Source organism: Nesoenas mayeri, assembly GCF_963082525.1.
Source record: "Nesoenas mayeri genome assembly, chromosome: 32".
Lineage (NCBI taxonomy): Eukaryota > Metazoa > Chordata > Aves > Columbiformes > Columbidae > Nesoenas > Nesoenas mayeri.
Window position 1 is genome coordinate 295,564 of NC_137570.1, and position 13,435 is coordinate 308,998.

Here is a 13,435-nt window from a genome sequence, read left to right on the forward strand (position 1 = left end):
GGGGAATTAGGGGTAATTGGGGGGTAATTGGTGGAATTAGGGGTAATTGGGGGTAATTAGGGTAATTGGGGGTAATTAGAAGGAATTAGGGGTAATTAAGGGGTAATTGGAGGTAATTGGGGAATTAGGGGGTAATTGGGGGTAATTAGGGTAATTAGGGGGAAATGGGGGGTAATTTGGGGTAAATAGGGGGAATTGGGGGTAATTAGGGGAATTGGGGGTAATTGGGGTAATAAGGGGTACGTGGGGGGTAATTAGGGGGTAATTAGGGGTAATTAGGGGGAATTGGGGGTAATTAGGGGTAATTGGGGTAATTAGGGGTAATTGGGGGGTAACTGGGGGAATTAGGGGAAATGGGGGTAATTAGGGAAATGGAGAGTAATTTGGGGTAAATAGGGGGAATTGGGGGTAATTAGGAGTAAGTGGGGGGTAATTAGGGGGTAATTAGGTGTAATTAGGGGGTAATTGCCATTGGAGGGCGCTGTTGCTAGGGGGCGTGGCCATGACATTTCCCCCCCCCCCCCATATCCAGATGCCACGCCCACCTCCTTTGGGGCGACGTGATTGGCTACAGCCTTGGCGAACACAACCAGGAAGAGGCGGAGCCTGAGGAGCCCGCTCTGATTGGCCAGAGCAGCACAAGCCCCGCCCCCAACCCTTAATTTTTAATTAACTTATTACATTTTGATACAATAAACATTAATTACGTCATTGATAGACCACGCCCCTTTATTTAAACCCCGCCCAAATTTTCCCGCCATTTTGGCCGCATTTCCCTCCAATTTCCCATTTTCCCGCCATTTTTGCCGCATTTCCCTCCAAATTTCCCATTTTCCCGCCATTTTTGGGGCCCCATTTCCCCCCCAATTTCCCCCATTTTTTGGGGGTCTCTCCCCCCCCCCATATTTTGGGGTGATTCCCGCCATTTTTGGGCTGTTTCCCGCCCATTTCCCGCCCCCCCCCCCCATTTTCCCGCCATTTTCCCCTCAACTCATTTCCCCCCCAAATTTCCCCCATTTCGCCCCAAATTTTCCCCATTTCCCGCCCAAAATTTTGGGGGTCTCTTCACTTTTTGGTGTCCCCCCCATTTTTGGGGTGATTTCCTCATATTTTGGGCTGATTTCCCCTCATTTTTGGTCTATTTTCCCCTCATTTTTGAGCCATTTTCCCCCCATCCCCTCACCCCCATTTTCCCGCCATTTTCCCCCCGATTTTCCCGCCATTTTCCCCCCCACTTTCCGCCATTTCCCCTCCAATTTCCCCCCATATTTTTGGCTCTATCCCCCCCATATTTTGGGGCTGCATCCCCCATATTTTGGGCTGATTTCCTCTCATTTTTGGTCTATTTTCCCCTCATTTTCCTCCCATCCCCTCACCCCCATTTTCCCGCCATTTTCCCCCCTTATTTCCCCGCCAGATTTTGGGGTCTATCCCCCCCATATTTTGGGCTGATTTCCCCTCATTTTTGGTCTATTTTCCCCTCATTTTTGAGCCATTTTCCCCCCATCCCCTCACCCCCATTTTCCTCCTGATTTTCCCGCCATTTTCCCCCTGATTTTCCCGCCATTTTCCCTCCCACTTTCCCGCCATTTCCCCTCCAACTTCCCCCCATATTTTGGGCTCTATCTCCCCCATTTTTGCCTCTATCCCCCCCCATATTTTAGGTCTATCCCCCTCATATTTTGGGGCTGCATCCCCCATATTTTGGGCTGATTTCCCCTCATTTTTGGTCTATTTTCCCCTCATTTTTGAGCCATTTTCCCCCCATCCCCTCACCCCCCATTTCCTGCCATTTCCCCCCCAATTTCCCCCCATATTTTGGGCTGATTTCCTCTCATTTTTGGTGTATTTTCCCCTCATTTTTGAGTCGTTTTCCCCCATACCCTCACCCCCATTTTCCCGCCATTTTTCCCCCCCACTTTCCCGCCATTTCCTCTCCAATTTCCCCCCATATTTTGGGGTGATTTCCCCCCATTTTTTGGTCTGTTTTCCCCTCATTTTCCCCCCATCCCCTCACCCCCATTTTCCCGCCATTTTCCCCCCCACATTTTGGGGTCTATCTCCCCCATATTTTGGGGTCTGTCCCCCCATATTTTGGGGCTGTATCCCCCATATTTTGGGCTGATTTCCCCTCATTTTTGCTCTATTTTCCCCTCATTTTCTCCCCATCCCCTCACACCCATTTTCCCCGCCATTTCCCCCCCCCCTTCCCTCCAACTTCCCCCTATAGTTTGGGGGTCTATCCCCTCCATTTTTGGGGTCTATCCCCCCATATTTTGGGGCTGTATCCCCCATATTTTGGGGTGATTTCCCTCATATTTTGGTCTATTTTCCCCCCATCCCTTCACCCCCATTTTCCCCCCGATTTTCCCGCCACTTTCCTGCCATTTTCCCCCATATTTTTGGCTCTATCTCCCCCATTTTTTGACTCTATCTCCCCCATATTTTTAGGGTCCACCCCCCCCCATATTTTGGGGTGATTTCCCCTCATTTTCGCCCCATCCCCTCACCCCCATTTTCCCGCCATTTTCTCCATTTTCCCGCCATTTTCCCTCCCATTTTCCCGCCATTTTCTTGACTCTATTCCCCCCAATATTTTGGGCTCTATCTCCCCCATTTTTTGCCTCTATCCCCCCCATATTTTAGGTCTATCCCCCCCATATTTTGGGGCTGTTTCCCCCCATATTTTAGGTCTATCCCCCCCATATTTCGGGGCTGTTTCCCCCCATATTTTAGGTCTATCCCCCCCATATTTTGGGGCTGCATCCCCCATATTTTGGGGCTGCATCCCCCATATTTTGGGGCTGCATCCCCCATATTTCGGGGCTGTTTCCCCCCATTTTTGGTCTATTTTCCCGCCATTTTCTCCTCCATTTTCCCGCCATTTTCCCTCCCACTTTCCCGCCATTTCCCCTCCAATTTCCCCCCATATTTTTGGCTCTATCCCCCCCATATTTTGGGGTGATTTCCCCTCATTTTCACCCCATCCCCTCACCCCCCATTTTCCCGCCCATTTTCCCGCCATTTTCTCCACCATTTTCCCTCCGTATTTTTGGCTCTATCTCCCCCATTTTTGCCTCTACCCCCCCCATATTTTAGGTCTATCCCCCCCATATTTTGGGGCTGTTTCCCCCCATATTTTAGGTCTATCCCCCCCCATATTTCAGGGCTGTTTCCCCCCATATTTTGGGGCTGTATCCCCCATATTTTAGGTCTATCCCCCCCACATTTTGGGGCTGCATCCTCCATATTTTGGGGATGTTCCCCCCCATATTTTGGGGCTGCATCCCCCATATTTCGGGGCTGTTTCCCTCCATTTTGGGGGGCTGTTTCCCCCCATTTTTGGGGGTCACTTCTTCTTGTTCTCCTTGCAGGCCACCACGTATCTCTGGGCCACGTTGAGGGGGCGGGGAGTAGCCGTCGGCGTAAGACGTGTCCTCGAACAGCACCGAGTAGTCGTCCTGCGGCTGCCAAAACAGCCCCTTTTCAGCCCCAAAAACGGCCCCCGAACGCCTGGGTCCCTCCCCCCGGACGCCTGGGTCCCTCCCCCGAACTCCTGGGTCCTTCCCCGAACTCCTGGGTCCCTCCCCCGAACTCCTGGGTCCCTCCCCCGAACTCCTGGGTCCTCTCCTGAAGTCCTGGGTCCCCTATTTGGGTCCCTCAGAACTCCTGGGTCCCCAATTTGGGTCCCTCCCGAACTCCTGGGTCCCCTATTTGGGTCCCTCCCGGACTCCTGGGTCCCCTATTCGGGTCCCCACTTGAACTCCTGTGTCCTCTCCCGAACTCCTGGGTCCCTTAGAACTCCTGGGTCCCTCAGAACTCCTGGGTCCCTCCCAGAACATCTGGGTCCCTCCCAGAACTCCTGGGTCCCCTATTTAGGTCTTTCCGGAACTCCTGGGTCCCTCCCTGAATTCCTGGGTCCCCTATTTGGGTCCCTCCCGGATTCCTGGGTCCCTATTTTGGGTCTCTCCCCGAACTCCTGGGTCCCCTATTTGGGTCCCTCCCCGAACTCCTGGGTCCCTCCCGAACTCCTGGGTCCCCTATTGGTTAATTAGGGTCTCAATGGCTCCTTATTTGGTGCCCCCGGGGCTGCGAATTTGGGTCATTTTGGGGCGTTTTTGGGGCGTTTTTTGGTGCCGTTTCTTGGGGTGCGGGTCCTGGGGGGGGCGTCTCACCCTCTTAATGACTCTTAATGACTCATTAAGTGGCAGCTGTGGCTTAATTAGGCCCTTAATGGCTCATTATGTGGCAGCTCTGGGTGAATTGGGTCCTTAATGGCTCCTTATTTGGCGCCCCTGGGGCTGCGAATTTGGGTCATTTTGGGGCGTTTTTGGGGCGTTTTCGACGCCGTTTCTTGGGGTGCGGGGTCCTGGGGGGGCGTCTCACCCTCTTAATGAGTCTTAATGACTCATTAAGTGGCAGCTGTGGCTTAATTAGGCTCTTAATGGCTCATTATGTGGCAGCTCTGGGTGAATTGGTTCTCCAATGGCTCCTTATTTGGCACCCCCAGGGCTGCGAATTTGGGTCGTTTTTGGGGCGTTTTTGGGGCGTTTTCGACGCCGTTTTTTTGGGGTGCGGGTCCCAAGGCGGGGGGTCTCACCCTCTGGGGGGGCGCGTGGATGAGGGCGCGGTAGAAACAGGTGGTTTGGGGGTACAGCGCCAGCACCAATTGGTCCTTATGGAAAAGCGCCTCGGGGTCGGTCTCGGGGTTCGTCTTCCATTGAGGCAGAGGGATGATGCGGCGGCGGCTCAATGTGTGGCGTCTGGGGGGGGAAATGGGGGTCGGAATTTGGGGGACCCCCCCTTTGGGGTTTGGGGGATCCCCCCCTTGAGGTTTTTGGGGGAAAAAACGGGGGTTTTGGGTGAAAAAATGGGGGTTTTAGGGCGAGATATGGGGGAGTTAGGGGGGAAAATGGTGGACGTGGGGGGGTCTTCCATGTGGTATTTTGGGGAGAAATGAGGGGAATTTGGGGGGTGGAATTTGGGGGACCCCCCCTTTTGGGGTTTGGGGGACCCCCCTGAAGCTTTTTTTGGGGAAAAAATGGGGGTTTGGGGGGAAAAAATGGGGGTTTTAGGGCGAAAAAATGGGGGTTTTGGGGGGGAAATGGCGGATGTGAGGGGGGAAATGGTGGTTGGATCATGTGGTATTTTGGGGGGAAATGAGGGGAATTTGGGGGTGGGAATTTGGGGGGCCCCCCCTTGGGGTTTGGGGGACCCCCCTGATGCTTTTTTGGGGGAAAAAATGGGGGTTTTGGGTGAAAAAATGGGGGTTTTGGGGCGAAAAATGGGGGGTTTTGGGAGGGAAAATGGGGGTTCTTCCATGTGGTGTTTTTGGGGGAAAAGGCGGAGATTTGGGGGGTTCCATGTGGGGTTTTGGGGGGGGTTGGAATTTGGGGACCCCCCCCGGGGTTTGGGGGACCCCCCTGAAGCTTTTTTGGGGGAAAAAATGGGGGGATTTGGGTGAAAAAATGGGGGTTTTAGGGCGAGAAATGGGGGAGTTAGGGGGGGAAAATGGTGGACGTGGGGGGGTCTTCCATGTGGTATTTTGGGGGAAATGAGGGGATTTTGGGGGTGGGAATTTGGGGGGGCCCCCCCTTGGGGTTTGGGGGACCCCCCTGATGCTTTTTTGGGGGAAAAAATGGGGGTTTTGGGTGAAAAAATGGGGGTTTTGGGGCGAAAAATGGGGATTTTGGGGGGGGAAAATAGGGGTTCTTCCATGTGGTGTTTTTAGGGGAAAAGGGGGAGATTTGGGGGTTCCCTGTGGGGTTTGGGGGAGGGGGGGAGTTTGGGGACCCCCCCTTGGGGTTTGGGGAACCCCCCTGAAGCTTTTTTGGGGGAAAAAACGGGGGTTTTGGGTGAAAAAATGGGGGTTTTGGGGCACTTACTCTTTCCCTTCTTCATCGATGTCGTCACTTCGTACCTGAGGAATATGGGGGGTTTGAAAGGAGTTTTGGGGCTGATTTTGGGGTGAAAAAGGGGGAATTTGGGGTTCAGGGGGAACTTGGGGGGGTGAGGAAGGGAGAAATGGGGAAAAAATGGGGGGTTTTGGGTAAAAAATGGGTATTTTGGGGCTAAAAATGGGTATTTTGGGGCATTTCCTCAGCGGCTCAGCCGCCATTTTGTGGCATTTCACTGAGGTAAAAAAGGGAATAAAATGGTATTTTGGGCGATTTTTGGGCATTTTTTGGGGTAAAAAAGGGTCTTTTGAGGCTAAAAAGTGTATATTTGAGGCTAAAACCAGGTATTTTGGGCTAAAATGGGTATTTTGGCTCTAAAAATGGGCATTTTGGGCCATTTCCTCAGCGGCTCAGCCGCCATTTTGTGCCGTTTCACTGAGGTAAAAAGGGAATAAAATGATATTTTGGGCGATTTTTTGATCATTTTGGGGCTATTTTGGGGTAAAAAAGGCTGTTTTGGGATAGAGAGCCTAATTTGGGCTAAAAAGGGGTATTTTGGGGGTTAAAAAATGGGTATTTTGGGGCTAAAAATGGGCATTTTGGGCCATTTCATCAGTGGCTCAGCCGCCATTTTGTGCCATTTCACTGAGATAAAAAAGGAATAAAATGGTATTTTGGGTGATTTTTTGGCATTTTTGGGTAATTTTGGGGTAAAAAAGGGTATTTTGAGGCTAAAAAGTGTATATTTGGGGTTAAAAATGGGTATTTTGGGGGGGTAAAAATGGGTATTTCGGGGCATTTCCTCAGCGGCTCTGCCGCCATTTTGTTCCATTTCACTGAGGTAAAAAAGGGAATAAAACGCTATTTTGGGCGATTTTTGGATCTTTTTGGGCCATTTTGGGGTAAAAAAAGTGTGTTTTAAGGCAAAAAAAAGTGTGTATTTTGGGTTAAAAATTGGTATTTGGGGCTAAAAATGGGTATTTTGCGGGTCTAAAAATGGGCATTTTGGGCCATTTCCTCAGCGGCTCAGCCGCCATTTTGTGCCGTTTCTCTGAGGTAAAAAAGGTTAATAAAACGATATTTTGGGTGATTTTTTGATCAATTTGGGGTAAAAAAAGTCTGGTTTAGGCTCTAGTCCTAATTTTAGGTTAAAAACACCTATTTTGGTGCTAAAACCAGCTATTTTGGGGGCTAAAAGGTGTATTTTGGGGGTAGAGAAAGTGGCGCCTTCCCTCCGGCGCCATTTTGAGCCGCCGGCGGCCATCTTGTCGCCCCCAAACCTGCTCCTTTTTGGCCACGTTTCGCCCCATTTTGGGCACAAAAAAGGCGATTTTGGGTGCAAAAAAGATGATTTTTGGGTGTTTCCAAAGACTTACTTATTAGCGGCGTGGCTGTAGCTGACGACCTCGGCCAGAATCCATTGCTCGTCCCCTTCCAACGCCTTGACGCGAGCGGCCACCTTGTCGCCCGGCTTTGGCTACGTAGTCGCCGGCCGCCGGCACCGCCCCACACAACGGGGGGGGCCTGGGGGGCGTCCCCTATTATTAACGCCCCCAAAATCGTCACTTTTTACCTCAAAAAGATGCGTTTTGGGGGGGGGGGAAACGCTCACTTCTCGCCCGGTTTGCCGATCCAGAGCGGAAGTGTCATGGCCGACTGTTGGAGGAGCGTCATCAACACCCCCCGGCGCATCGTTTTGCGCGGCGGTTCCGCTTCGCTGTAAATTCCGGCGATTTTGGCGGCTGTGGGACAAAAAATGGGCATTTTGGGGTTTTTTGGGGTTTTTTTGGGGGGTTTTTTGGGGGGGTTTTGGGGGGTTTTTTGGGGTGAAAAAGGGGGGTTTTGGGGCGAACCGATGCGACGCTCCTCAAGGAGGGATTTGATCTCGGCGATCTTGTCCAGGGCTTGCGGAGGATGCTGAGGGGAAAATGGGGGGTTTTGGGTCAAAATGGGGGGGAAAAGGGGGAAATGGGGGGGCAAAAAGGGTTTTGGCGGGAAATTTGGGGGGTTTTGGCGGGAAATTGGGGGGTTTTGGCGGGAAATTGGGGGGGGGAATGGGGGTTTTTGGGGGGGGAATATGGTGGGGTTGGGGGGGAAGGGTTTTGGAGGGAAAAGGGTTTTTGGCGGGAAATTGGGGGTTTTGGGGGGAAAATGGTTTTGGCGGGAAAAATTGGGGGGTTTTGGCGGGAAAATGGGGGGGTTTGGCGGGGAAAATGGGGGGGGAAATGGGGGTATTGGGGGGAAAATGGGGGTTTTGGCGGGAAATTTGGGGGTTTGGGGGGTAAAATGGTTTTGGGGGTAAAATGGGGGAAATTTGGGGGGAAAATGGGGGGAAAATGGGGGGAAAATGGGGGGAAAATGGGGGGAAAATGGGGGGAAAAGGATTTTGGAGGGAAATTGGGGGGTTTGGCGGGAAATTTGGGGGTTTTGGCGGGAAATTTGGGGGTTTTCGGGGAAAATGGTTTTGGAGGGAAAAATTCGGGGGTTTTGATGGGAAAATGGGGGGTTTGGGGGGGAAATTTGGGGGGTTTTGGCGGGAAAATTTGGGGGGGTTGGGGGGAAATTTAGGGGGTTTTGGCGGAAAATGGGGGGGGGAAATGGGGGGTAAAATGGTTTTGGGGGGAAAATGGGGGAAATTTGGGGGGAAAATGGCGGGTTTTGGGGGGGAAAAATTTGGGGGGTTTGGGGGGAAAAATGGTTTTGGGGGGGAAAAACTGGGGGGTTTTGGCAGGAAAATGGGGGGGTTTTGGGAGGAAAAATTTGGGGGGTTTTTGGGGGGAAAAATTTGGGGGGTTTTGGGGGGAAAAATTTGGGGGGTTTTGGGGGGAAAATGGTTTTGGCGGGAAATTGGGGGGGTTTTGGGGGGAAAATGGGGGGTTTTGGGGGGAAATTTGGGGGGAAAAAATTTGGGGGGTTTGGGGGGAAAAATTTGGGGGGGTTGGGGGGAAAAAATTTGGGGGGGTTGGGGGGAAAAATGGTTTTGGAGGGGAAAATGGTTTGGAGGGAAAAATTGGGGGGTTTTGGCAGGAAAAATGGGGGGTTTTGGGGGGAAAAATTTGGGGGGTTTTGGGGGGAAAATGGTTTTGGCAGGAAATTGGGGGGTTTTGGGGGGAAAATGGGAGTTTTGGGGGGGAAAATCAGGAGTTTTGGGGGGAAAATGGGGGGGAAAAGGTTTGGTGGGAAAACGGGGGGTTTTGGCGGGGAAATTGGGGGGTTTTGGCGGGAAATTGGGGGTTTGGGGGGGAAAATGGGGGGTTTTGGGAGGATTTGAGGTGGAAAAGGCCAATTTTGGGGTGGATTTTGGGGTGAAAAAGGCCAATTTTGAGTCAGATTTCAGGCCAATTTTGAGGTGGATTTTGAGGCAAAAAAGACCAATTTTGAGTCAGATTTTGAGGTAGAAAACACAGATTTTGAGACAGATTTCAAAGTCGATTTTGAGCTGGAAAACGCCGAATTCAAGGTGGATTTTGAGGCAGAAAATGTAGATTTTGAGTCAGATTTCGAAGTCGATTTGAGGTGGATTTTGAGGCAAAAAAGGCCAATTTTGAGTCAGACTTTGAGATGAATTTTGACTCAGATTTTGAGTCAGATTTTGAGTCATATTTTTGAGGTGAAAAACGCCAATTTTTGAGGTGGATTTTGAGGCGGAAAACGCCGATTTTGAGGTGGATTTCGAGGCGGATTTCGAGGCGGATTTTGGGGTGGAAACCGTGGATTTCAGGGTGCGTTTTGGGGTGAAAAAGGCAGATTTTGGCGCGATACCCACTTGCACTCGGCCTCGGCGTCGGCCTTGGCCGTGGTGTAGAGCCCCCGCAGCTTGGTCCTGTAGTACGGGGAGACTGAGGGGCCAGGGGGGTCCCCCAGGGTCCCCACGGGGGGGTTATGGGCGTTTGGGGTGTTTGGGAGGGTTTGGGGGGTGTTTTTGGGGTGTTTTTGGGGTGTTTGGGGTGTTTTTGGGGGGTTTTTGGGGTCTCACTCTTGTTCTCGGTCTGCATGCGCTCGTGGTCTTCTGGATGTTGAGCAGGTTGTGCTCGCTGCGGGAGCGCTCCTCCTGGAACAGGAAACAATGGGGAAGTGGGGGGGAAGTGGGGGGGGAAGTGGGGGGGGGAAGTGGGGGGGGGAAGTGGGGGGGGGAAGTGGGGGGGGGAAGTGGGGGGGGGGAAGTGGGGGGGGGAAATGGGGGGGGAAATGGGGGGGGAAATGGGGGGGGGAATGGGGGGGGAAATGGGGGGGAAGTGGGGGGGAAGTGGGGGGGAAGTGGGGGGGGGAAGTGGGGGGGAAGTGGGGGAGGAAATGGGGGGGGAAGTGGGGGGGGAAGTGGGGGGGGGAAGTGGGGGGGAAGTGGGGGGGGGGAAGTGGGGGGGGGAACATTGGGAGAATATGAGGGGGATATGGGGGAGATATGGGGGAGATATGGGGGATATGGGGGGGAATTGAAGGGGGATATGGGGGGCATATGGGGGGATATGGGGGGGAAACATGGGGGATATGGGGGGGAAACATGGGGGGATATGGGGGGGAAACATGGGGGGATATGGGGGGGAAACATGGGGGGATATGGGGGGGAAACATGGGGGGATATGGGGGGTAATTGAAGGAGAATATGGGGGGGACATGGGAGAGATATGGGGGGTAATTGAAGGGGGATATGGGGGGAATATGGGGGGGAAACATGGGGGGAGATGGGGGGGGATGTGGGGGGGATATGGGGGGAAATCACCCCATGAATTAACCACAATATTTAAAGACTTTAAGGTGCTTTATACCCCAAATTAATCAATTACCTCACTAATTAATCCCAATATTTAAACATTTTAAGGTGCTTTATACCCCAAATCAATTAATTACCTCATAAATTAATAATTTAAAGACTTTAACGCACTTTATACCCCAAATTAATCAATTACCTCACTAATTAACCCCAATATTTAAAGACTTCAAGACGCTTTACACCCCAAATCAATTAATTACCTCATAAGTTTAAAGACTTTAAGGCGCTATATACCCCAAATTAATCAATTGCATCAATAATTAATCTCAATATTTAAAGACTTCAAGGCGCTTTATGCCCCAAATCAATCAATTACCTCATAAATTAATCATTTAAAGACTCTAACACACTTTATACACCAAATTAATCAATTACCTCACTAATTAACCCCAATATTTAAGGTGCTTTACACCCCAAATTAATCAATTACCTCACAAATTAATCATTTAAAGACTTTAAGGCACTTTATACCCTAAATCAATCAATTACCTCACTAATTAACCCCAATATTTAAAGATTTTAAGGCCCTTTCCGCCCAAAATTAATTAATTACCTCACAACTAAATCACTTAAAGGCGCATTAATCGCAATATTGGGAGGTTTTAAGGCGTTTTTTATAACAATAAACACCCCGTTTCCTCACGAATCCCTCCCAATGTTTAATTAGTGGGATAAGCGAGGAATAATTAAGCGAAATAAGTTATTAATGTTATAAAAATAAAGGATTTAAAGGCGGCGCTACCTGCGTCTGTTTGATGAGCTGGTGCAGCTCCCCCAGCAGCTCCGCGATGCGCGAATCGGCCGAAACCAGCGCCATAAAGGCCCCAAAATGCTTTTAAAAAGCCCCAAAACGGTTAAAAACTTCAATAACAATTAAAAATAAGCGCGATTTGGGGCTTTAAAAGCGACAAAAGCGGCGGGAGCCCCAATTCCAAAATGGCGGCGGCGCCTTCGCGGCTGCGCGGAGGCGGGAAGGGTCACGTGGGCGCGCTGGGCCAATCATAGGCGAGCATAAGGGGCCGCGGGCCAATAGGGGGGAAGGATCTGGGTCACGTGGGGACGCGGTGGGGGGGGTGAGGCAAAGATGGCGGAGGAGGAGCCGCTGCTGCCGGGTGAGGCCGAAATGTCCCCGAATTCGGCGGGAATTGGGGCAAAATGGGGCTGGAAACGGCCCCACGGACCCATAGCCGGACCCATAGACCCATAGCCGGCCCCATAGATCCATAACCGGACCCATAGACCCAGAACTGGACCCATAACTGGACCCATATACCCATAACTGGCCCCATAGATCCAGAACTGGCCCCATAACTGGACCCATAGACCCATAACTGGACCCATAGATCCAGAAATGGCCCCATAGAGCCAGAATTGGCCCCATAACTGGCCCCATAGAACCATAACTGGCCCCATAGATCCATAACCGGCCCCATAGATCCATAACTGGCCCCATAACCTGCCCAATAGAGCCATATCCTGCCCCATAGATCCATAACTGGCCCCATAGATCCATAACCTGCCCCATAGATCCATAACTTGCCCCATAGATCCATAACTTGCCCCATAGATCCATAACCGGCCCCATAGATCCAGAACTGGCCCCAGAACTGGCCCCATAACTGGCCCCATAGACCCATAACTGGGCCCACAGACCCATAGCCTGCCCCACAGACCCATAACTGGCCCCATAGATCCATAACTGGCCCCATAGACCCATAACTGGACCCATAACCTGCCCTATAGACCCATAAGTGGCTCCATAGACCCATAACTGGCCCCATAGACCCATAACCTGCCCCATAGACCAATAAGTGGACCCAGAACTGGCCCCATAGACCCATAACCGGCCCAATAGACCCATAACTGGCCCCATAACCTGCCCCATAGAGCCATATCCTGCCCCATAGATCCATAACCGGCCCCATAGATCCATAACCTGCCCCATAGATCCATAACCGGCCCCATAGATCCAGAACTGGCCCCATAACTGGCCCCATAGACCCATAACTGGGCCCACAGACCCATAACTGGCCCCACAGACCCATAACTGGCCCCATAGATCCATAACTGGCCCCATAGACCCATAACTGGACCCATAACCTGCCCTATAGACCCATATGTGGCTCCATAGACCCATAACCAGCCCCATAGACCCATAACTGGCCCCATAGACCCATAACTGGCCCCATAACCTGCCCTATAGACCCATAACTGGACCCATAGACCAATAAGTGGACCCATAGATCCATAACTGGCCCCATAGACCCAGAACTGGACCCATAGACCCATAATTGGTCCCATAACTGGCCCCATAGACCCATAACCGGCCCCACAGACCCATAACCTGCCCCATAGACCCAGGATTGTCCCCATAGACCCAAAACTGGACCCGTAGACCCATAAGTGGCCCCATAGATCCAGAACTGGCCCCATAGACCCAGAACCGGACCCATAACCTGCCCTGTAGACCCATAACTGGCCCCATAGACCCATAACTGGCCCCATAGATCCATAACTGGCCCCATAACCTGCCCCATAGACCCAAAAGTGGCCCCATAGACCCAGAACTAGACCCATAAGTAGCCCCATAGGGAGCCCCTGCCCCATAACTGACCCAAATCCTGCCCCATAGTGAATCCCCAACCCCATAACCAGCCCCATAGAGAATCCCCAGCCCCATAGTGAATCCGCAGCCCCATAACCTGCCCCATAGAGAATCCCCAGCCCCATAACCTGCCCCATAGTGAATCCCCAGCCCCATAACCTG

At 51.8% G+C, this 13,435-nt stretch overlaps 1 protein-coding gene across 1 annotated transcript; it reads right to left on the bottom strand.

Moving 5' to 3' along the window:
- Positions 1-3,149: 3,149 nt before the first annotated feature.
- Positions 3,150-11,604, bottom strand: SGF29 (SAGA complex associated factor 29). Its single transcript, XM_080361471.1, is given in 14 exon segments — positions 3,150-3,406; positions 3,408-3,467; positions 4,601-4,763; positions 5,886-5,913; positions 5,916-5,920; positions 7,274-7,371; positions 7,373-7,421; positions 7,510-7,639; positions 7,751-7,801; positions 7,804-7,814; positions 9,664-9,736; positions 9,874-9,903; positions 9,906-9,948; positions 11,411-11,604. Coding segments are annotated over 14 exon segments (873 nt in total). The 5' UTR covers positions 11,486-11,604; the 3' UTR covers positions 3,150-3,349.
- Between the last annotated feature and the right edge of the window lie 1,831 nt (positions 11,605-13,435).